This window comes from Lynx canadensis, chromosome F2 (genome assembly GCF_007474595.2).
Source record: "Lynx canadensis isolate LIC74 chromosome F2, mLynCan4.pri.v2, whole genome shotgun sequence".
NCBI classification, from domain to species: domain Eukaryota; kingdom Metazoa; phylum Chordata; class Mammalia; order Carnivora; family Felidae; genus Lynx; species Lynx canadensis.
Window position 1 is genome coordinate 3,409,633 of NC_044320.2, and position 23,472 is coordinate 3,433,104.

General features: G+C 52.6%; 1 protein-coding gene across 4 annotated transcripts in view; it reads left to right on the forward strand.

Moving 5' to 3' along the window:
• Positions 1-23,472, forward strand: part of TRAPPC9 (trafficking protein particle complex 9) — a 575,975-nt gene that overhangs the window by 116,004 nt on the left and 436,499 nt on the right. For all 4 annotated transcript variants that reach the window (XM_032592000.1, XM_032592002.1, XM_032592001.1 and 1 more), the window contains 3 exons: positions 10,156-10,301; positions 18,559-18,644; positions 21,855-21,981. In XM_032592000.1, coding sequence (XP_032447891.1) covers positions 10,156-10,301; positions 18,559-18,644; positions 21,855-21,981 — 359 coding nt within the window. The remainder of the gene's footprint in view (positions 1-10,155; positions 10,302-18,558; positions 18,645-21,854; positions 21,982-23,472) is intronic.

Below are 23,472 nucleotides of genomic sequence, written 5' to 3' on the forward strand. Positions count from 1 at the left end.
GCCACTGTCTATGGTCTTTTTAAATGATTTTTCATCTTCATCATGAACTGTCAGCGTCTAGATTTGCATAATGGGACATCCTGAACCTAACAGAACATTCTAGGATTTTGGTGCTGCATCTAGATCCCCACGTGGTCGGGAGTTTTGTCAGTGGAGCAGGGTGGGCTGGTCCTGGCAGGTTATCGGGGCTGAGGAGGAAAAGTGCTTTTCTCCACACAGAGACACCGGGAGGGGAAGGTTATGTCATAGAGGCAGCCCCGTATGGAAGTTAGAACGTAGGGTTTATTCTTTACTAGTGTGTGACCTTGGTTCTGTGAGCCTCAGTTTCAGATCTTGAAAATGGGTGTAAAAATTGCTCCTCCTGGGGCCGTTGGTGTTGTTTTAGCTGAGCTGATGCTTACAAAAGCCTGGAGCCCGGTGGCTGGCACATCCAAGCACTCAGTAAATCTCCGTTTTCTTCTTGGAGACATCTTACACCTACATTTGCAAATAGAGAATTGATTGAAAAAATACTGTGATGTTAGCTCTTTAATCCCCTAGCTGTCTAAAATCCTTAGATGAAACAGATTGGGTAGAAGCAGGTGGTCTGATGTTTAGGCAAATACTGTTAAACCTTCAGCGACCAGTGTTTCGGCAACGAACCTGTGCTGGGGAGCTGCCTCTGAACAGCGAGGTGAGCCTTGCCGGAGGCCCGGTGCCAGTTCTCTTGCCTGGTGTGGTCAGGGATGATCTACAAAAAACTGGTTTTATGTACTACCCACCAGGTGTAAACACGTTCTGAATGGTTCTCAGATACCGTCAGCCTCAGAAATGAGCCGTTTGTCCCGGTGACTCATTCGTCACCCCGCTCATGCCTGATGTTGTTAAAACTAGAAAGAGAAACTGCATGTAATCAGGTGTGGGATGCCCCGTGGGCGGGTTCTTCACCCCACGGCAGATCAGCACCACTGGTGAAGTGGAAGGAAACCCCTTTGGAAGATTTGGAAGGTCAGCACATCTCCCAGCCTGCCTTGCTCCCCGTTGCTCATGGGACAGAACCCGACTTGTTTGCTTTGCCTGACTTTACAGGGCCGCCTGTGGCCGCTCCGTCTCCAGATTTTGCTGTGAGCTCCTGTTCCTCTGGTCCCACCAGGGCTGTGCACCTTGCACAAGCACTTGGGGTCGCAGAAGTGTGTGACAGGGTTTTATTCCTTTGTTTGGGCTTCGTCTTCTGCTTGAAATGTCTCTGCTGCCCCGACTGCCTGTTACTTAGTCGTCTTTTAAGATTTAGTTCAAGGAATATCTCTTCTCTACAGCCTTTCCTGAAGCCCCCCAGGCGCAAATACGTACACCCTCCATGTACATTGTAATTTCTTTCGGCCGCAACTTGACTCTGGATGAAGGGGACAGGGCTCTTTCTCTCCTCTGTGTGAGGACACCCTGGGAACCACGACGAGGGCCCTCGAGGGCCCAAGCGTGCTGGCATCCTGGTCTGGGACTTCAGCCTCCAGAGCTGTGAGGGGGAGACATTTGCTGTTTAGGCCCCCCTGTGTTTGGTATTTGTGTCACAGCAGGCCTGAAGGACCACGACCGGCACTCTAATGGTATGGAATGTCCCCGCCATACAGTGGGAGTGTCTTGCATTGTGGGGGCTGCATATACAACAGGCATGAGTGTGATTTCTCAGGAGCAAGATTTTGATGAGAGTTAAGCGGTGGAGACTGAGACCTGTACCATCGTGTGAGAAAGCAAGCGCAGATGCTGATTACAGGTGGCAGACCACGTGATTGGTGTTCAGTCAGACTGCGGAGCACGGTGGGAGCTCAGAGAGCCTGGGTGGGATGGTCGGGGGTCCACGCTGCGTGTGGGATTGCCACCCTCCTACAAAACCCGCGTTCCTCATTTCTCTTGGAGAGGGCCGATGCAGCTCATGCGGACTGGGACGACATTTCGGGCACTCGTGCCTGGAAACAAGGACTTTGTCCGCATAATTAGAGCCAGATTCAAGCCAGGGATCAAGAGTCAGCCCTGTAGCCCCAGGAGGAGCTCAGCATTAGGTGCAGTTGAAGACTAAGCTTCCGGGAAGTGTTCCAGAGGAGCTGGTTGAAAAAGGCCCACAGCCGTGAGTGACCAGACCCACTGGGTAGGATTGTGAGGCACAGGCTGCTATCTTGCTGGAGATGCCTTGTGGGCTTGGCTTCAGCTGTAGAAGAGAAGACTGGAGCCCTTACGTCTGTTGAGAACTTGCCTCGTCCTTGACAGTAAAACCATCTCATCAGCTTACAGGAAATACTTACCTGCTGTGTGTGGCATGGGCACGTGACCTGGGCTCACCCAGAAGTGATTAAAGTAGTCATGTGATGCAAGTTAGCCCACCAAAAGGGGCCAAAAGATATCCCTGCTGTAATTTTATTCTTTTTTCAATTAAAAAATTTTTATTTTTTTATTTAAAAAAAATTTTTTTTAACATTTATTTATTTTTGAGACAGAGAGAGACAGAGCATGAACAGGGGAGGGTCAGAGAGAGGAAGACACAGAATCGGAAGCAGGCTCCAGACTCTGAGCTGTCAGCACAGAGCCCGATGCAGGGCTCGAACTCACGGACTGCGAAATCATGACCTGAGCTGAAGTCGGTCGCTTAACTGACTGAGCCACCCAGGCGCCCCAATTAAAAAATTTTTAATGTTTACTTATTTTTGAGACAGAGAGAGACAGAGCGTGAGCGGGGGAGGGGCAGAGAGAGAGGGAGACAGAATCTGAAGCAGGCTCCAGGCTCTGAGCTGTCAGCACAGAGCCTGATGCGGGGCTCGAACCCCCGAGCCGTGAGATCATGACCTGAGCCGAAGTCAGCCGCTTAACCAACTGAGCCACCCAGGCTCCCCTCTGCTGTAATTCTATTCTAAATTTCAGTTGATCGAATATTTGTTGAGTGCCTGAGCTGCTCAGCCCAGTGGTGAATGCTGGGGCTTCAGTCGTGGTCAGGCAAGAGCCACACCCACACCGAATGGTCAAGCAGGAGGCTGCCAAACCCACATCTGGTTCCCACTGCCCAGAGTGAGAGCAGAGGAAGTCCCATGAAAACTAGAAGCCCTCTTGTTTTGTTCCTTCTAGAAATCTCCATAAAATGATAATGTACACAAAGGCCACTAACAGTCCTGTAGAGTGTTCACGTCCTGAAGTTGCGAATTATTAAGGAAGAAATGGTAGTAAAGCTTAGCCGCCATTTACAGTAAATAGTGAGGGTTCATCTGGGGGCGGTATTGGGGGAGGATTTGCTGGTTGTTTTCTGAGAAACTAATATTGGACTTCTTTAGTCTGGGAAAGAGCTCTAGAGTTCGTGTGGGTATTCTAGTTGATAAGGATCAAACCCTCCAGTCAGAATGGGCTTTGAGTGGCTTTGGTACTTTTAAAACTTAAACTTTTTTTTGTTGTTGTTGTTAAAAATTTTATTTTTAAGTCATCTCTACACCCAACATGGGGTTCAAACTCTCAATCCCGAAATCAGGAGTTGCATGTTCTACCGACTGAGCCAGCCAGGTGCCCCTAAAACTTAAAGTTAATTGTATTATTTGAGGAAGGGTTACAGGTATTTATTCACAAAGGGGCCTAGAGGCCATGATAGTTGGGGCTGTTTTTCTGGTTGATGAAGCTGGGCAGTCAGCCTCCCAGATCCCAGTCCGGGCTCGGCTCCTGGGACCTCATCACGTCCAGCCTCTGCCCAGCATCTTTTCTCTGTGTGATGGCCACACGCATAACCTCCCTGACGCATCTCACAAGTGCTTTGTGGGGATCGTGAGAACTGTGGTGCTCACGTGTCGCTGCCGTGGCGGCACGTGAGCCCTTTCCAGCCGTGTTGGTCGTGTTTGGCCAAGTGTGGGGCACGTGTGGCTGCTCTAGTCCCTGCCCCTCCGTGCAGAGGTCCCCGGCAGGTTCGTAGATAGGTTTCTGTTGTGAAGAAGGTAGATGGAGTCAAAACCAAGCAAGAGAAGGTCGGCAGCTTTCCCCGCTTCCTGTCGTTGGTGTGGCTCATGTCGCGATCCCAGGGGGTGCTCTGCGCTGCCCTGCATGGTCCCCATCAGCCACAGTCAGTCAGGCTTTGACAGGTCGGCATTTTCCAAGTGGAATCTCTAAATATGAGCCCTGTTTTGGACACTTTATCCCTGGAAATCTGCTTTCCTGTTGGCGGCTTCACAGACTATGTGTAATGTTATTAGTTTTGCAGTGATTCCTGCTAAATGAACTATGTTTCCTTTAGGTCAAGGGCTCAGTAATTGTTCTTCCGTAGGACACATTTTATAAAAAGACATTTGATGCCAAGTTTTGAGTTATGAATGAATGCTGTGACTGCTTGTTGGGCTACTTTTCTGGCTGACCATAGAATTCCTTCTCTGAATTCCTTTGCATATTTAATTTTAGTTTATTTTTTACTTCTGTGTTTTTTTTCCAAGAGAGTGAGCAGGTGGGAGGGGCAGAGGGAGAGAGAGAGAGATAGAGGGAGAGAGAGAGAGAAGGAGAATCCCAAGCAGGCTCCACACTCAGCGCAAAGCCCGAGGCAGGGCTCAATCCCACGACCCTGGGATCATGACCTGAGCTGAAATCAAGAGTCAGATGCTCAGCTGAGCCACCCAGGCGCCCCTCTTCTGCCTATTATAGAAACCTTTAATGAGCTCTGGAATTTCTGTGCTTGTATAGAGGAATCCTGTAGAATCACAGATGACATCTCGTTTTCAGGTGGTGACTATGGCATGGGGTGGAGAGCTCTTTGTGTTGTAAGAAAACAGAATCGTTTTACACGTAAATAAACACGACACTGTGCTTGGTCCAAGGCTCAGCAGTCTTGGAACCAGTCTGGTCCCAGCAGGCTTGGAACCAGAACTTAATTTCTTTATTCCAGTCCAGTGTTGGAGTCTTTGCACCAGGGGCTTTGGTGTCTGTTGGTAAACAAGTGTTGTTTTAAGGGGGGGAAGAGAAAGGCTTTTGCAACCCACTCTGTGTTAGGCACTATTACAGGTGCTCTAGATGTAGGAGCTTGCTTAGTCCTCAAAAGTGGCCTGCTACAGCTTGAATATATCACTTCAGATACTTCTCCGTCTTTGCCTGAGTTCGGATCAGTAGAAACAAAGACTGGTCTCAGGCAGACGGAAGATCCAGTGAGGGGCATGGCCCAGGTCTGGCCAGATGATGCCACCCCAGTGTCTAACAAAGCCCGGTGACTACACCTCTTTGCAGTGTGTGCCCTCTGCAGGCAGGCCCCAAGAGAAGGTGCTGAGCATTGCACAAGCTGGTTCTCCTTCCGAATTGGCCACCTGCCTTAGGAGGAGTGAGGGAGGGGCAGAGCGAGGACAGGACCATTACTCTGAGGACAGCCCTTCCCACGGAGGCGTGGAACTAGGAAAGGAGGTGTCCTCTTTCCCCATAGCATTATCAGGTAGCGGTTGTTTTCCTGTTCTGCAGGTGGAAAGGCCGAGGTGCAGGGGGATGACGTAATCCATGACAGTTGAATAGCTGGTGGTTCCTTCAGACTCTGGTCAGGGTCTGTGCGCACCTCGGTATGCTTCTCAGGGGGCAGCCTGAGAATTACCTGCAGGTGAACGCTTTTGGCTGGACATGAGATCCATACCAGGCATAGCACCCTGGCCAGTCTTGAGGTTTGGTCACCTTAGTCCCAGTGTAGTGTGGCACGTAACTTTTTGAATGCTTGCGGACAGCTAGGGTTTGCCACTATTGGTAATCAACTGCTTTGGCTTGAGTTTATAGTTTTGAAAGATTTGGAAGCTGAGTTAGAAATTCAGCTTTGGGAGGTGATTCATTCAGTGTTTCTTGAGCTACCGGGCACTGGATGCCCAGGTGCCCTGTCCTTGGAGAGCTCACAGCCGAACTGAAACAGGTAAGAAATTGTGAGTGGTTCTGATCCAGTATGAATAAAGCATACTGGGTGCATGCAGAGACAGGGGAGTCAGAGCAAGTGTGCAAGATAGAATCCTTGGCTTGGAGCACTTTGGTTTGTAAGCTCTGTCTCCTCCCTTGGATCGTTGTGGAAAATGGATGATGACAGTCATGCGTGTGGCTGTGACAGTCCACGGTGGGGGCCGGGGGGAGTTGTGAGAGACCACTACGTGCCGTAGGGATACTTGTGCATAGGACAGGATTGCACTAGGTATCTGAGATTCCTTCCAGCTGAGAAAGGCACTGATTGTGCCGATTCTACACGGGGGTCTTTATTAGTCAATGTGGGTTAGCCTGCGCTGTGGCAGAAATACTAACCCTGAATCTCGGAGAGATGAGCCCTTACAACAAGGGTTTATGTCTCACATGAAGTTTGATGCAAGTCGGGCAGTTTTCCAGGGCAGGTGACCTCTGAGGCTACTCGGTGACCCGGAGCCTGCGTCCACACCTGTGCCCCACTGTGCCAGTATCTGGCCTCCCGGATCGCCGCGTGGTGGAGGGGAGAGAGCTGGAGGCTGGCGCACTGCTTCAGCGTGCGTTTTCTCGTGGCTGAATGACATCCTGTTGTGTGTCTGCACCACAGAGGTGCTCGGCGTCACTCGTCATCAGGGAGATGCGAATCGAGACCACAACGAGCTATCACCGTGCACCTGTTACTGTGGCTGTCGTCAAGAAGACAAGAGGATGTGGACAAGAGGGAACCTTGTGTGCCGTTGGTGGGAATGTAAATCAGTCCACCCGCCGTGGAGGTTCCTCAGAACGTTAAAAATAGATCCGCCATATGATGCAGCAATCTTGCTTCTGCGTATGGATCCAAAGGGGGTGAAAACAGCATCTCGAGGAGACATGTGCACCCCCGTGTTCGTTGCAGCATTACTCACAATGGCCCAGGCACGGAGACAACCCAAACGCCCATCAACAGATGGGATAAAAAATATGTGAAAAACAACGTCCTGAAGGTGCTGAAAGGAAATGAGAAACAAACAAAGGGCTGAGTTCCAGGGGGATGCCCATGGCTCCCTCACGACCTGGGCGGAGTCCCAGGGGGACGCCCATGGCTCCCTCACAACCTGCTGGCCTTCCCTTCCTGCCAGGAGGTGCTGCACGTGCAGAGGGCAGGTGTGCTGGGAGGGTCGCTGCCAGGCCACCCAGCGTCCCACCTCCACCCTGTCCTGTCAGTGCCTGGCCTTGGAACATTCCAGATTCTAACCCCACTTGCCTAGCTGGTCATGGAGGGTCACAGGTGCTGTGGTTTAAGAGCATAGTGCCTTTTTGGGTAGTCCCTGCGGTGGCTCCAAACTGCAGGGCACTTCCCTTGTGCTCTCCGGAGTAACTTGTGTTGGTGGGCGGGGCTGCAGTCAGACCTGATGTCTGCCCCCAGCCCACTGCTGGGGCCACAGTCAGACTGGTGTGTACCTTATCTTCCCCTCTCCCAGGGGCAGGACTCACTGTGGAGTGGTGTGGCCCCTGTCTGGGCTACATGCACACTGCCAGGCTTGTGGTGCTGCTTTGATGGGATCTGGCCAAGGGCGTATTAGCTGGGGTGGATCCGCAAGGTGCACAGGGGCGGGAGGGGCAGGCTTAGCTCAGAAATCAGTTGCATTCTTATACACTAATAAGCAACAGAAAGACAAATAAAGAAACTGATCCCATATCCAGTTGCACCAAGAATCAGAAAATACCTGGGAATAAACCTAACCAAAGATGTAAAAGATCTGTATACTGAAAACTATAGAAAGCTTATGAAGGAAATTGAAGAAGATATAAAGAAATGGAAAAACATTCCGTGCTCATGGGTTGGAAGAATAAATATTGTTAAAATGTCAATACTACCCAAAGCAATCTACACATTCAATGCAATCCCAATCAAAATTGCACCAGCATTCTTCTCGAAGCTAGAACAAGCAATCCTAAAATTTGTATTGAACCACAAAAGACCCCAAATAGCCAAAATAATTTTGAAGAAGAACACCAAAGCAGGAGGCATCACAATCCCAGACTTTAGCCTCTACTACAAAGCTGTAATCATCAAGACAGCATGGTATTGGCACAAACAAAGACACATAGACCAATGGAATAGAGACTCCAGAATTGGACCCACAAAAGTATGGCCAACTAATCTTTGACAAAGCAGGAAAGAACATCCAATGGAAAAAAGACTGTCTCTTTCACAAATGGTGCTGGGAGAACTGGACAGCAACATTCAGAAGAATAAAACTAGACCACTTTCTTACACTCTTCACAAAAATAAACTCAAAATGGATGAAGGGCTTGAATGTGAGGCAGGAAACCATCAAAACCCTAGAGGAGAAAGCAGGAAAAACTTCTCTGACGTCAGCTGCAGCAATTTCTTACTTGACACATCTCCAAAGACAAGGGAATTAAAAGCAAAAATGAACTATTGGCACCTCATGAAGATAAAAAGCTTCTGCGCTGCAAAGGAAACAATCAACAAAACTCAAAGGCAACCAACAGAATGGAAAAACATATTTGCAAACGACATATTGGACAAAGGGCTAGTATCCAAAAATCTATAAAGAACTCACCAAACTCCACACCCGAAAAACAAATCATCCAGTGAAGAAATGGGCAGAAAACATGAATAGACACTTCTCTAAAGAAGACATCCAGATGGCCAACAGGCACATGAAAAGATGCTCAACGTCGCTCCTCATCAGGGAAATACAAATCAAAACCACACTGAGATACCACCTCACGCTGGTCAGAGTGGCTAAAATGAACAAATCAGGAGACTCTAGATGCTGGAGAGGATGTGGAGAAATGGGAACCCTCTTGCACTGTTGGTGGGAATGCAACCTGGTGCAGCCGCTCTGGAAAACAGTGTGGAGGTTCCTCAAAAAATTAACAATAGATCTACCCTATGACCCAGCAATAGCATTGCTAGGAATCTACCCAAGGGATACAGGAGTGCTGATGCACAGGGGCACTTGTACCCCAATGTTTACAGCAGCACTTTCAACAATAGCCAAATTATGGAAAGAGCCTAAATGTCCATCAACTGATGAACGGATAAAGAAATTGTGGTTTATATACACAATGAAATACTACTTGGCAATGAGAAAGAATGAAATATGTCCTTTTGTAGCAATGTGGATGGAACTGGAGAGTGTTATGCTAAATGAAATAAGCCATACAGAGAAAGACAGATACCATATGTTTTCACTCTTATGTGGATCCTGAGAAACTTAACAGAAAACCATGGGGGAGGGGAAGGGGAGAAAAAGTTACAGAGAGGGAAGGAGGCAAACCATGAGAGACTCTTAAAAACTGAGAACAAACTGAGGGTTGATGGGGGGTGGGAGGGAGGAGAGGGTGGGGGAGGGGCATTGAGGAGGGCACCTGTTGGGATGAGCACTGGGTGTCGTATGGAAACCAATTTGACAATAAATTTCATATTAAAAAAAAAGCATAGCACCTCCTGTGGTGTCACAGCTTTAGGCCGTGTGATTGGGGTAACTTGCAGTCTCTCTCGTGTCAGTTACCTGATTGATGACGTGGAGGGCATAGTGATAGAACCCAAGCTGGGAGGGTGGTTGGGATGCTTAACTGAGGTGATGTGTAAGAAGTGGGGAGCAGGGGTCTGGATGTGCTCAGGCTGCGGAGTTCGGCCACTTCCAGATAAACGGTAGCTGACCGACCTGAGCGTGAGTGGCTGTGAGCGAACACCTACAGCGGGGACAGCAGCTTAAGACACAGGCTGTGCTGCTGGGGAGTCAGCCCTCCTCCTCAGGAGAGCAGACGGCACTATCAGCCTTTGTACCTGGCACCCTTGGCTCTCACGGTCAGGGGCTCCTCCGTGTGGAGGGTGCGCCCACCAGCGGGGAGGCAGGTGGCAGGGAGCCAGCCTGTGCCGCCCAGCAGGTACCGGAGCCTTGACTCGAAGCCTCCCAGTAGTCTGTGGGGGAGGGCCCCGTGCGCGTCCTGTAGACGAGGGGCCCGGTGCAGAAAGGGCAAGGCACTTGTCCCCAGGCGTGGAGCTGGCAAGCGGTGCAGTTCAGATTTCGGCCGGGTCCTCCTGGCCCCGGGGGCTGGCCGAGGGCGTGACTGCTGTCCGCCCTGGGGAGCACGGTCCCCTGAGGTCAGGTGCAGCGTGTTTCTCCTTCTGCTGTTTGGTTTGTTGTTTCTCTGTCACATGAGGTTTGGCAGTATTTATGCTGAGGCCACACTAACAAGGCGGCTGAAGTGTTTTTGTTCCATTTGAAACAACAGGCGTGTGAAGCTGTTGAACCTTCCCGCCAGCCTCCGGCCACAGAAAATGAAAAGCTTGCTGGGTCAGAACGTGTCGACCAAGAGCCCCTTCATCTACTCGCCAATTATCGCACACAACCGTGGAGAAGAGCGGAACAAGAAAATAGGTAGGCCCGTTTATCCTGGCTTCCTGGCTGTGCCCTGCCGCCCGGCTTCCGTCGGCTTTTCTACGTTCCGCTTCCTTCGTGCGTGTGTGTGTGTATGCTCCGTGTCAGTGTCAGTTCGTCCCATTTGCTGCCAGCGTCAGACCTTTGCCCCTAGATCTGATGTTTTGTCTTTTACTTTTATTTTTAAAAAACGCTTATTTATTTATTTTGAGAGAGGAAGAGAGCACATGGGGGAGGAGCAGAGAGAGAGGGAGAGAGAATCCCAAGCACGCTCTGCCTGCCAGCGTGGAGCCTGATGTGGGGCTTGATCCCACGCACTGTGAGATCATGGCCTGAGCTGAAATCTAGAGCTGGATGCTGAACTGAGCCACCAGGCGTCCCTAGATCTGAGTTTTTAAAATTGATTCCATCAAAGGTGAGTTTTGGGGAAGTTTTAGAAATGGGCAGACTTGCGTTATCTAGACTGAGGCAGACGACCAGAGAGTGATCTTTGGAGCCCAGAGTGACTTGGGAATCGTCAGCCATCAGAGGCTGACCTAGGTTTGGGCTGGACTGGGGTAGGGGCAGCACTCTCCTTTCTCTGTTGAGCCCTTGTTTGTGCCGGAGCTGCGGATGCCCATGCCAAGACGTCTGGTGGCCCAGCAAGGACCGGTGAGCTGTGTTTCAGGGATAGATAAGGGTCAGCGGTCATTCTTGAGACTCTCCAACGTGCTTTTCTGTGCGCCAAGCTCCCCCTGGGTCTCAGCCCTGTCTGCTCATCTCCTTCCTCGCAGCAGACCCAGGCTCGGGTGCCCCCTCTCTGTCCTTCCAAAGCCTGGCCCAGCAGCGGGTCTCGTTCTCCGCCAGCTCCCCCTTCCTTGGGCCCCTTACGTCTTGACATAATGGTGCCCAGCGCTGCCACACGGGAGCCTGTGTGTCACAGTGTCGTAGCTGAAGGGTTGACGGGCGCGGCCCTGGTGGGTCATTGCTGATTCCCTCTGAGGAGTTTCAACACGAGACCTGAGAAGCTTTTGCTCTCTGCTTTCTTCTCCTGTTTTACTCCTCCTCTTAATCTGTACCCTAAAGGTAGCAAAAAGGCAGCCTGACTCCATGAGGAGCTTCCTCCCAGGGTACAGGGGTCCTGCTGCACTTACCCCCACCCCCACCCTGCAGCGTGGACTGTCCGTGGCCTGCCTCTGTGTTCTGCTGCTGCCCCTCTTACTGCCCCTGTCCTCACACCCAGCCGCACGGCTCCTTGCTGTCCTTGGAATGTTACAGTCTAGCTGCGGTCTCGGGGCTTTGTGCCGGCTACGCCCTCTGCCCGGGGCTCATCCCCCGTGCCATCCTCAGAGAGAGTGGTCTTCTCTGATCCCTGCACCGCTGGGGCCGCCCTCCCAGCGCTCCGTGAGGCTGGGTTCTCTTCATAGTCCTCAGGTACGCGCTCACCTGTTTCTGTTTCCCTGCCGTCTGTTCACCCGCTCTCCTCCCACCAGCCGCTGGAAGGGTGCTGCACGGATGCTGGAAGGAATGGGGTAGATATTATGAACCCCATTTTACAGATGCGGAAACTGAGAGCCAGAAAGTTTGAATGACTTGTTGAAGAACTCAGCCCAGGCCTTGGCTCCTGGCGCATTTCGTGCCTGTTGGCTTGCACCATGTGGCTCAAGGCCAGAGTGCCAGCATTATGCACGCCACACGGTCTCAGTGAAGAGTTCTTACGTGAATACCGGCACTAGAATTTCTTAGCATCTGTATGGATCTCATAATAAACCTTATTCCCAGTTAGTTATCTGAACACCTTAAAACCGAAGTGTTTTGTCGGAGAGGAAGTTGTTCCTAAGTCAGAGGGCGTACCTGGGCCGGGGGTACTCGACAGACCCCGTGCTTTCTTGTAACGGCCGGCATTTCTTTGTTCCACCTTCATCTGAGGGTGTCACACTTCAGCGCATGCAGTTTTCCTAGTGTTTCTGGAAGAAGTAAGTGTTAGTTTTCTTCTATAGTTGCAGAAACAAAGAGTGATGACCTCCCAGGTGGCAGAGCGAAAACCTGAGTCCACATCTTTTTAGAGCAGGCCGGTGCCCTCCGGTTTTCTGCCGAGCACAGAGCACATGTGGCAGGGGCCCGAGTGAGTGATGACACCAGCCCCTGCCCTCTGCTGGTGTCCCGCTCAGTGTGGGCAGGCAGGACGTAAACACACGAGAGGTTGAATGACAAGATGAGGTGTAGGTCGGGTTGTCTGAAACGGTAGGCCTGTCACCAGCGGTACCTGCTGACTCTCCTACTGAGCGTGGACAAGCAGTAGGCGTTGGACCAGCTGGGGGCAGGGAAACCTCACACTTCGGAAGGCGTCCTAGAGGCTCCCTTGGTGGTGGTGATGTCTCTTGGGGAGCAAGGTATGGTTTGGGAGGCTCTGGTGGTTCGTTATTTAAAACAAGAAGCAAATAAAGGAAGAAATACGGGATCGTGTCCTTGAAAAACAGAGGGTGAGAGAGAGAGAGAAAGAAAATCCCAAGCAGGCTCTCCACTGTCAGCACAGAGCGTGACATGGGGCTCAGACTCCTGAACTGTAAGATCATGGCCTGAGCCGAAGTCAGGAGTTGGATGCTCAGCTGACCGCGCCACCCAGGTGCCCCAGTTTCTTTTCTTTTTTTTTTAAGTTTATCTCTCCACGCTGTCAGCAGGGAGCTCAATGCAGAGCTTGAACCCACGAACCGTGAGATCAGGACCTGAGCTCAAGTTGGACACTCAGTGGACTGAGCTGCCCAGGTGCCCCTCTGATACGTTTCTGAAAACAGGATCCCAAGCGCGAAGCACACTACAGTCTCTGTGTATGTGCGCGTGTGCGTGTGTGTCCCCATTGGTTCAGTCGTTCACCCATCGATAAACTCCCCTCAGGTTTCCTACTTGCCAGGCATGTGGCAGCTGGGGCCCTGCGGTTCTAATGGTGCCGAGGTAGTCGTGGCCTCTGCAGTCGTGAGGTGTAGGTACAAGCTGGAGGGAAGTGTTAAGTAGCAATTTCAAGCAGTAGAAAGTACCAGTAGGTGGACCAATAAATAACATAATGGCTAGTTTTAATTAGCGCCATTAACTAAACAGAGATGGGCTGAAGTGGAAAAAACCAGCCTCCTCTGTGGCTTTGGAACCCTGGCCTTTCTTGACTGCGTAGCTTTAATAAATATATTTAAGACGATGAGGTCTTGAGCCTTCTCTGACAGTGTTGGAGTGTTTTCCGTTTGCGCCACCACCAGGGGAATGAGAACCAGGCAACGGGCATGTTCCCCAGGAGCCACATGCTGCTGCCCGCCCTCCTCGCCGGGCTGCTTGCGCCGAAAGCCTGAAAACCACGTTCCCCCCACTCCCTGCCGGCCGGATGCCGTCGGGTCTGCCACGGTGGCCCTTGCATGGGGGTGACAGAGGCCGTTCTGCCCCTGGTGGCCTCCCTGGTGGCGGCGGCGGTGCCGGGTGACGTGGCTCCCCTCGCGTTGGTGATTGAATCTGTGGCAGCCCGGGGCTGTGGTGGGGTCTGTGCCGCCAGCTCCCTCCCGTTGTCCAGCGGGGGCTGGCACCTGATACGGAGCCAGCAGAGACCGGTAAATGTTCCTTAACGTGAATGAGTGACCAGCTGCTAGTGTTTCCTGGATGTTACTGGGGAGAGACCCCCCCCCCCCCAAACAGGCGTTTGTGGTGAAAGCTTGTCTTTGACATTCTAGTTGGAGTCTGTTGATTTGGAGACAGTTTCTCCTGCCCCTCCTCCCCGCCCCCCAGGCACCCCTGCTCTGGAGGACAGGCTTGGGAGGACTAGAGGAAGCAGGGGGGCTCAGGGTACATGGGGGGAGACCGGGGAGGGCCCGGGGCTCCCGTGGGCGGGGCCTGTCTTCCCCACGGAAACGCCTCCTTTGACCTCTTTGGAGGTGGAAGACTGGGGTCCAGTTCCAGGCTGTGTCTTCCTGGCTCTTGATGGTGGGCGGGCTTCGTCTTCAGGCAGTCGCAGTGGAAGCTGTACTCCCTTGGGCCATTGGAGTCTCTGGCTATTCTTTTCGGTCTCGTTGGAGTTGGCCATGAGCTCTCTCCACGAAAGAATGTTTTTAGGAAACTGTCACCCATTTTGTTTAGAGGAATTTCTAGAGGTTATTTGGGAGGCCTGGAAGCATGAGACTCCTTCTCAGGACCAGCTGCATGATTTGTGGGGCCCCTTGTTCAGAAATTATGAAGGCTTTGACCTGGTGACAGCAGAGCATTAGCCAACCCCCTCCCCCACCCCATCACCTCAGCCTGGGCCTGTGTGATTGTGGCTCCAACCCCTCCCCCAGTCCCCTCTAGAGCCAGTCCTGCCTCTTTAGTTTTTCCTCTCCAGTCTTAAATTGTTGAGGCTTCTCTTTATGAAAATAATGCCCTGCATTGTTGCAGAGAGCTTAAACAAGCATTTTCCAGTGATTCGCATAATTGCATGATGCTGCAGGCATTATATCCCCAATTGACAAGGGAGAAGATTAAGACTGAGTCAGTAAGAATGACCTACCCCGGGCCGGACAGCCAGCGAGTGCGGGACCCAGTCTCCGGCCAAGGTTTACGAGTCAAAGCCCAGGAATTATCCTTATCATGTGGGTCCTCATTGCAGTGACAAGCACCCGCTCATCTGGGCTGAGGATGAATTCCGTGGATGATGCAAGGGTTTTTCTGAAATATCACAGAAGCCTCGGCCAAAATGCATGTTATTTGTTGAATACCCACGGGTAGGAATATGTAATTTATATTCTGTGGCTTCCAGTATCTTTTTGGCAATACACTCATCAGCGAAGACCTGCCTAGAGGTTTGAAGAATCACATATCTTTAACCTAAAACTCCCATCTCTATAAATGAATCTTTGCGTATAATTGGGGGAGCCATCATCACAGCAGGGGACGTAGAGTGTTCGGGAACAAAAAACCCCGGGGGGGCAGTTTCTGGGACCGGCTGCGCTCCAGCTTGGAAGACCTTACCCATCTTTCTCTCTGCTTGTTGCCAGCGTCGCTGCTGCCCCAGTTCAGCTCTGGGCCGAGCCGATTGTGACACATGCCCCGGGCTTGGGCACGGCGGGCAGGGCCGGGGGGTTTGTGTGATGGGTGCTCGGACACGGTGGCAGGGCCGGGCTCAGTGCTGAGGTCGGCCGCCGCCCCAGAGGCAGTGTGGTGGCCCGGGCAGGCCGTGGCTGTCACGTGGCCTCGGGCCACAGCCTGGCCTCGCGGCTTCCCACGGCACAGCCTCAGACGAGACCGCGCTTCCCCGGGCTGCTGCCACGCGGAAGACTGGAGCGGCTCACGCAGAGGGCTCTCGTGAGGGTCGAGCGAGGGGATGTTCCGAAGGTCCCTGGCAGCTGTGGCGAGCGCTGCGCTAGGTGCTGGGGATGCAGCGGGGGCTCAGGAGCGCGTCCTGCCGCGTGCGTCATCCAGCGTAGTGGACAGAGTGTGGTGCGGCTCAGGGCGGGCAGGGCCCGGATCCGTGGCTGTCCCTTCCGCGGTTTCTGGGGGGGAATCTCGAGGAAGGGCCTCCACCGTGTGGTCTGACACACTGAGGCTGGGAGAGATGATCTCCTTCTTTCAGAAAAAAAATAGTCACGTGACTGGTGAGGTCACCAGTGATTTATCTTAGATTTACCTTTATAGAGTGGGGCCACGCAAGTTTAAATGATTCCTTTCAGAACCCCAGGAAAATGACTTTTAAAAGTGTTTTTTAAAGATGTTTGTTTACTTATTTTTGAGGGACAGAGAGAGACAGAGCGTGAGCAGGGGAGGGGCAGAGAGAGAAGGAGACACAGAATTCGAAACAGGCTCCAGGCTCCGAGCTGCCAGCACAGAGCCTGACGCGGGGCTCGAACCCACGAACTGTGAGATCGTGACCTGAGCCGAAGTCGGACGCTCAACCGACTGAGCCACCCAGGTGCCCCAGAAAATGAGGTTTTAAATGATGATTTTCTGACAATGACAGAGAAGACGGCCCCTCAGTGGCCGGGCAGAGCAGCCTGTTAAAACAGTTGACGTTTTCACTGGCTGTGGGAAGGCGCCCGGCGTGGGTTCAGAGCTGCTGCTGCAGGGCCCTGTGGAGGCATGGTGCGCCCCGGAGGATGGCTTCTGTGAGCCTGTCCTGGCGGGTTCTGCCTGACGGCCAGGGGCCGGGGAAGGAGGGGCGGGACGCAGGTCGGAGGAGGCCTGGGTTTCTGGGGCCAGCGTGGTGGGGCAACACAGCGAGGAGAGCACGGGCCTGGAGCCCGGCAGCCGCGAGTCCCGCTCTCAGCCGCCTCCTTCGCGAAGTGGCCAGGAGGGCGGCCCTTCAGCCTGGCGGGGCCTGCTCCTTGTGTGTGAATGAGGACGTCCTTGCTCTGCTGACCACTTCCCTGCATTGACAGCAGGCTCAGATGAACACATGGTTGTGCAAGCACTTTGAGTTTTTATTTGTTTTTGAAGTTTATTTGTTCTGAGAGAGAGAGAGAGAGTGCATGAGCAGGGGAGGGGCACAGAGAGGGAGAGAGAGAATCCCAGCCAGGCCCTGTCCTCTCAGTGTGGAGCCCAGTAAGGAGCTCGAACCCATGAAACCGTGAGATCGTGACTTGAGCCAGAACCAAGAGTCGGACGCTTAGCCGACTGAGCCACCCAGGCGCCCCACGGTTGTGCCAGCACTTTTAAAATGAACTCACCTGGCAGGCTATTTCTTTATTTCATCAGTTTGAGGATGTCAGCTGTGGGCCGTGTGTCACAGGTTTGGCGTGGCCGGTCTAGTCTGCGTGCAGCCTGGCGGGTGCAGTGTTTGCACTGGTATCTTTATGAAAGCTCGGTGAAAGCTGAAGAATTCTAACTAGTAAATCTCAGTACCTACTGTGAAAAGCCCTTTTAACACCAGTGTCTGTTCTAGATACTCTTTGAGTTCCCAGTGCTGGGTTCGAGGCCCTGCTGCACCACTTCCTAGCTGTGTGATTCCTGGGCGCATTTACGAACTCGTCTGGACCTCGAGTGTCTGCCCTGTCACAATGGGGATTATGAGGCCTGTCTCACGAGGTGATGATGAAGAGTAATGAGATAAACTCCTCACCAGTGCCTCACACCCACACGACACGACTCGTGCCCAACATATGTTAATTGATTTCGAAGTTCCTTCTGGTTTGCGAACGGGTTATCTTAAAGGAAGCAGAGAGCCAGGGGAGTGGAGGTGGGGACTGCTTTAGTTTTCTGTCGCTTTGTAACAAATCACTACCACCTTAGTGGCTTAAAACAACTGAGATTTATATTCTCGCTGTTTCTGTGGGTCAGGAGTTTAGCGTGCGTTAGCTGGGTCCACTGCTCAGGGTCTCCCAGGCTGAAATCCAGGTGTCATCTGGGGCTTTGTCCTCATCTGGAGGCTTGACTAGGGAAGGATCTGGGTCAGGGTCCTTCAAGTTGTTCTCATTCCCTTCCTTGTGGTTGCACGACTGGGGTCCCAGCTCTCTTGCTGGCTGTTAACCAGGACCGTTGCCATTTCTTCGAGGCCCTCTGGACTCTTGCCACTGTGGCCTTCTCCATACACCCACTCATGCTTTGACTCTTTTCTCCCAGGAGGGGTGCGGTCCCTTTTAATGGCCTACCTAATTAGATCAGCCCCTCCCGAGGACAATTTCCCATTGATGAGCTCGAAGCCAAGTGATTTGGGACCTTTATGCAAAATCCCTTCACTTTTGTTATAGAGCATAACCTAATCACCGTATTCACACTTGGGGTGGGGGGAAGATTACACAGGGCGTACCCACCAGGGTTGGGGATCTCGGGGGTCATCTCAGAATTCTGCCTTCGACAGCTGTTGGACTACAGCTGACCTGGGCGTGGCCTGGAGGAGAGGCCACCATCTTCTCTCACATTCTTAGAGAGGGGACGGGGGGGCGGGTCATGGTGTATGCTCCCTGGAGTTGACTATCACTGTCTTCCTAAGTACCAGCCTCTGGGTCAGTGGAGGTCTGTGTGACTTACAGGTCTGTGCCGGGAGTGGTGCTGTCTGGATTGATTTCAGGTTTGTAAAGCTGCATTTGACACCCTGGCATGAATTCAGCCTGCTCAAGATGGTGACCAAAGGCGGATATGAAGCATCCAAGGGGCAGTGGTGACTTACTTTGTTTTCGAGAAAAAGCTGCAGTGACGCTGGCTTTGAATTTTCATCGAGAGATGATCTTAATGCCCACTGTCTCACTGGAAAGATGAATTGCCAGAGATAATCTGAAACCATGTAAAATATGCAGGATACCAGCTGACGCATGGCTGTGTGTGTGTGTGTTTCTAGATTTCCAGTGGGTTCAAGGAGACGTATGTGAAGTTCAGCTGATGGTCTACAACCCGATGCCGTTTGAACTCCGAGTTGAAAACATGGTACGTATCACTAACCACTGACCTTTTGGGCTCAACACCAGCTTACCATGAAGCTAAGTTTTTAAATTAATGTTTGAGACACACGCCCTATGATATGCGTCTATTTTTATATTTGTTTTGCCAGAGATTATAAGGTTTTTGTGAAGGAAGACCGACCACGTCTTGTCATTTCTGTGTCCTTAGTGCTTGGTGCTCTGTGGTTGAATCCGTGAACAGATAACCTCTGATTTGAACACATACCAAGCGTAGTCGATTGGATGTGAGATTTGAAATAATCATGTTGAAATTTCCATGAGATTGGCACAGGTTATGAAGTGTATATTGTGTCCACTGCTCAGTATCAGCCTTACTTTATTGCTGGACGATCCAGGCCTGAGGGAAGAGCAGGCCGTGTGGAGTAAGAGTGGAAGTTACTGCACCGCCAGTGTGAGGTTTCTCTCCGCTTTGAATTCTGCTTTTCTGTTCCCGTGTTTTGTGGAGGGCATTGAAGGTTCACTCCGTAGCGGTCTCTGCTGGGGCCACTCACCCAATTCCACAGTCCGTGGGAAGGAGATGTGTATTGTCTCTCCAGATTCATCCTGTTTCCGGAGCAGAGCCTCCCACCCGTCACGCGGGTTCCGTTTCTCAAGTCTTCTCTGCTCGTTATTATGTAGCAGTGCTCGGTGCCTCGGGTCACCACCGGCTGCCGTGCGTTGTCACGTAGGCTTTGTGCTGTATGTTGTCACCTAATGCTGCATGTTAGCATATAGTACTGCTTGGTAATTTTTCAGAGACTTGCGAAGGATGGTTTTGAGATCGTTCATGTTTTCCTTCAGAGTTGAATGACTTACGCTCAGGGTAAGAGGTGGGCTTTTCATGCAGATGTCTTGCTGAGTGCTCATGCCACGTACCAGGCCGCGGGCAGGGCCCTTGGGAGACCTGGTCCCTGCCGTGGTCAGTGCTGTGGGTGCACGAGATGCCGCAGGGTCCCCGTGGACAGTCCAGGAAGGCTTTCCGGAGAGACAAAGGCTTAGCTGAGAATAGAAGGAAGAGTGGGAGTGCACCCGGCCCACTGGTGGTTATCGAAGGTACTGTGCCGGCTCTCCGCGTGAGGCATAGGTCTCCAGAATTCATTTGAGCTCTGAGACACTCAGCCCACCGTCAAGCCTACGGCCCTGAGGTCACTCAGAGAGGAGGCCGGCAGGAGTGAGTACTGTCGTCCTCCTCTTGTGCAAGAAGCTGCCCGCTTTAGGGTTTGCTCTCGCATCAGGCCTTTTAATGGCGACTTTCTGTCTCTTGGCCTGAATCGGGAAATAATTGTTTAGAGAATTTTCCCCAGAGTGCTTCAAATATCAGATACTTGCTGTCCTTTCTGACACCCTGATTTTTTTTGGCTTAAAAAGTAGCTTTTATTTTTATCTGGTTTAAAAGTAATATGTGCTTTTTTTTTAAAAAAAATTTTTTTTTTTTTCAACGTTTATTTATTTTTGGGACAGAGAGAGACAGAGCACGAACAGGGGAGGGGCAGAGAGAGAGGGAGACACAGAATCGGAAACAGGCTCCAGGCTCTGAGCCATCAGCCCAGAGCCCGACGCGGGGCTTGAACTCACGGACCGCGAGATCGTGACCTGGCTGAAGTCGGACGCTTAACCGACTGCGCCACCCAGGCGCCCCAGTAATATGTGCTTTTTAATAAAAAGTTAGGAAGCACAAAGAATAAAATAAAAATTGCCACTAGAAGGTAGCCCAGAGATCGTGGCCAGAATGGAAAAATAACGAAATATTTCAAGCATATGAAATGGTACAGAGAGTGTTAGGCCTTCCTAGAATGTCCACCGTCCACGTTTCGCCACGTTTGCTTATCGCTATTTTGAGAAGAAATAAAATGCCGACACGTTTCGCCTGGAGCCAGTAGCCATCCTCTGGTTTCTGTGCCTGCTCTCTGGCCCACTGCCTCTGTTCTGCATGGAGATCATTGCGTGCTTTTGCTCCAGATCTGGGCCTAGGTGCGCTCCGTGTTGCTGGAGTGTCTGCTTCTGGGGGCTCTCTAGAGACAGAGTGAGGAAAAGCATGCGCGTGTGCACGCAGACATGTGCTTACAGATACACCTGCATGCACACATTTGCATACACGCGCACACCCCTGCCCATATGCACATGTGTGCACGATACACATACAGACTGCATCAGCCCTGACTTCAGGGTGGTGCCGCCGGCTCTCGCCAGTCTCCACGGGGCCCTGTCCTGCCTTCCTCCTTCCCACGCCTTGTCCTTTCCGTCAGCGTGAGAATTGGGGCCCCGGCACCGTTGTGCTGGCTCAGTGGCTCAGTCCTGTAGCGTGTCTGGGTCTGGTAGGTTCAGGGCCACGTAGACCGCGACACCGCGGAAGACAAGCCCCAGAAAGGTCCTGGGCCTCTCCTTCGTGCGTGTCCTCGCCTGGGGAGCACTCTTTACCCGTCGTTCATCGGCTCGACTGCCATGCGGTCGATGTTTCTGTTCTCTTAGTTAATGGTGTTTTTGTATTTTATTTTCTAATATTTTTTGTTTGTTGCTGGATTATAGAAATACCTTTGCTTTTTTTCACGCTGACTTTGTGCCTTTGCTAAATGCACTTGTTAGTTCAAGGTTCCTTGTGGTTTCCACAGGGCTTTTTATGTTTATAGTTTTGGTTTTTGCGAGTAAACTGTTTGCGTGCCTTTAGTTTCTTTTTCTTGCCTCTTGCACTGGGTAGGACCTCTGTTACAGCGCCGAGGAGAAGTGCTGAGCACTGACATCCCTGTGCTGTTGACGGTTGTGGGCGGCTCCCCGAAGCCGAGGAATCTGTCTTGTTCCCTGTGGAGCACAGCCTGGCACATGGTGACATGACTTGATCATTCAGTGAGGGATGTTGATGGATGATCGTATTTCCATCCTTTGTTTTTTTCTCTGTGTTCACATATTTTATTTTTTTCCATTACGTTTACATTCCAACTTGGTAAAACAACGGAGAGCAGGGCTAACATCGAGATGGAATTGTTCAGGCACCCACAGTGCTGCCCGTTTCCAGGTTGTTTGTGTCACGTGCACGTCGAGACCAAGCCTGCGGCTCTCTGTGGACCTTCACGCAGGCCAGGCATTGCCGTCCTCCTCCTGGTGGCCTGGGCCTGTGGGCGGGCGGGCGCCCTGCGTCTGGGGGGACCCGTGAGGCAGCGGTGCTTTGTGCTGTGTCCCATGTTGCTATTGCTTGTTTTAGGGGCTCCTCACCAGCGGCGTGGACTTCGAGTCTCTCCCCGCGGCGCTCTCCCTTCCGGCGGAGTCTGGTCTTTACCCAGTGACTCTCGTTGGGGTCCCACAGACGACTGGAATGATTACTGTGAACGGTAAGGAGACTTGCTTTCTGAGTTCAGCTCGAGCAGGGCTGCCGAACCCCCTGTCCTGCCCCACGGAGGCCCGTCACTGGTCCCTGGTGTCAGTCCCAGTCCAGGGGCGATGGCCAGATCACGATGCCTGGGGCTGCGACATGGAGGGGAACGGTTTTGAGTGCCCGGGATGCAGTCGGCCCTCAGCGCTGTTACAGCGGGAGGGGTCCGACTCCGTGTCTGGCCTCCTCGCCCTCCTGTCACTGTTCTATGCAGCCCATCTCCTCCGGTGGGTCTGCAGATGTGCCTGTGGGCTCCCCTCCGCCATCGGGCCCTCCTGCCACACCTCATCAAGGGTCCGTGTAGACACGCAGAGTCCACTGTCCCCCTCTCTGTTGGTGTTGTGACCTGCCGTGTGCGGGGGTTGTCCCTGGCTGACCCAGTTTGGTCTGCCATTGCTGCTGGGCCCACCCGTCCTCGTGGGCATCCTCCTCCAGCTTCTGTCAGACACCCCTTCTGCTCCCCTTCACACTCAGTGCCCTGCAGATGCTGCTTCTACACGACCCTCCGTGGTATTCCTCAGGGCCAGGCTCTGTCCTTCCCTCCTCCCTTCCCCCATCTGCCTTCTTCCCCCCCGCCCCCATCGGGCTACCTCTAGGCAGTCTCTGTCCTCTCAGTGACTTCTCTGGCTTCAGGGCTCATCCATATGCTGCTGATTCCCAGGCCGTGGCTCCGTCCAGACCCCTTTCCTGAACCTGCATAGCCAACCACTGACCGGCTGGCACCTTGGTTGCCCCATCTCGGTGAGGGCGTCACCATCCTTCTGGGTGCCCGAAGCGGGTCCTCGGATGCTGCCTTGTCCCCTGCCGCCTCTCACCAGCCCCACCCCTGCCCCTGCCCTACTGACGGGAACCTCAGTGCTCCTGTCTGCCTCTGCAGGCCCTCAGAGACAGAAGGAGACCGTCTTACAGGGTTTGTCACAAAAGCAACGGATGGGCTCATCTTTCTCTGTCAAGTCTTGGTGGCTGGTGAGCCCGCTTCCCACACTGCTGTCAAGTGGCCTTTCCGCAGTGCCCATCTGCCCGTGTCATCTCTTAACCACGAGTCTTAGCACCTTCCCCATACCCGCCCCATCCGGGCTGGACTCCGTAACGTGGCTTCGGAGCTCCCCCGTGTGATCCGGGCCCGTGGCGCCTTGTGCCCCTCCCCCTGAGTTACACGTCCCTCCCATAGGCTTTCTGAGCCTCTGCCTGTGCTTTTCCTTCTGCTGCTGCTTCCGGACTTGCCTGGCCCTGTGCCTCTCTCAGTTCTTGGCTCACATTTCCTCTCCCCTTGGGGATTGTGCTCAGCTTCTCTGTGTTGGGTCAGGTGCGCCGCCAGGCGCTCCTACCGCACCCGCGTGTGTCCCTCCAGGCCAGTGGTTGCAACTGCTCACTGGGCTCGTCCGTCTTGCTGGTCCCTGGCGTGCGGTGGGTCTTCAGTAGATACTTAGTGACTGAAATGGGGACAGTT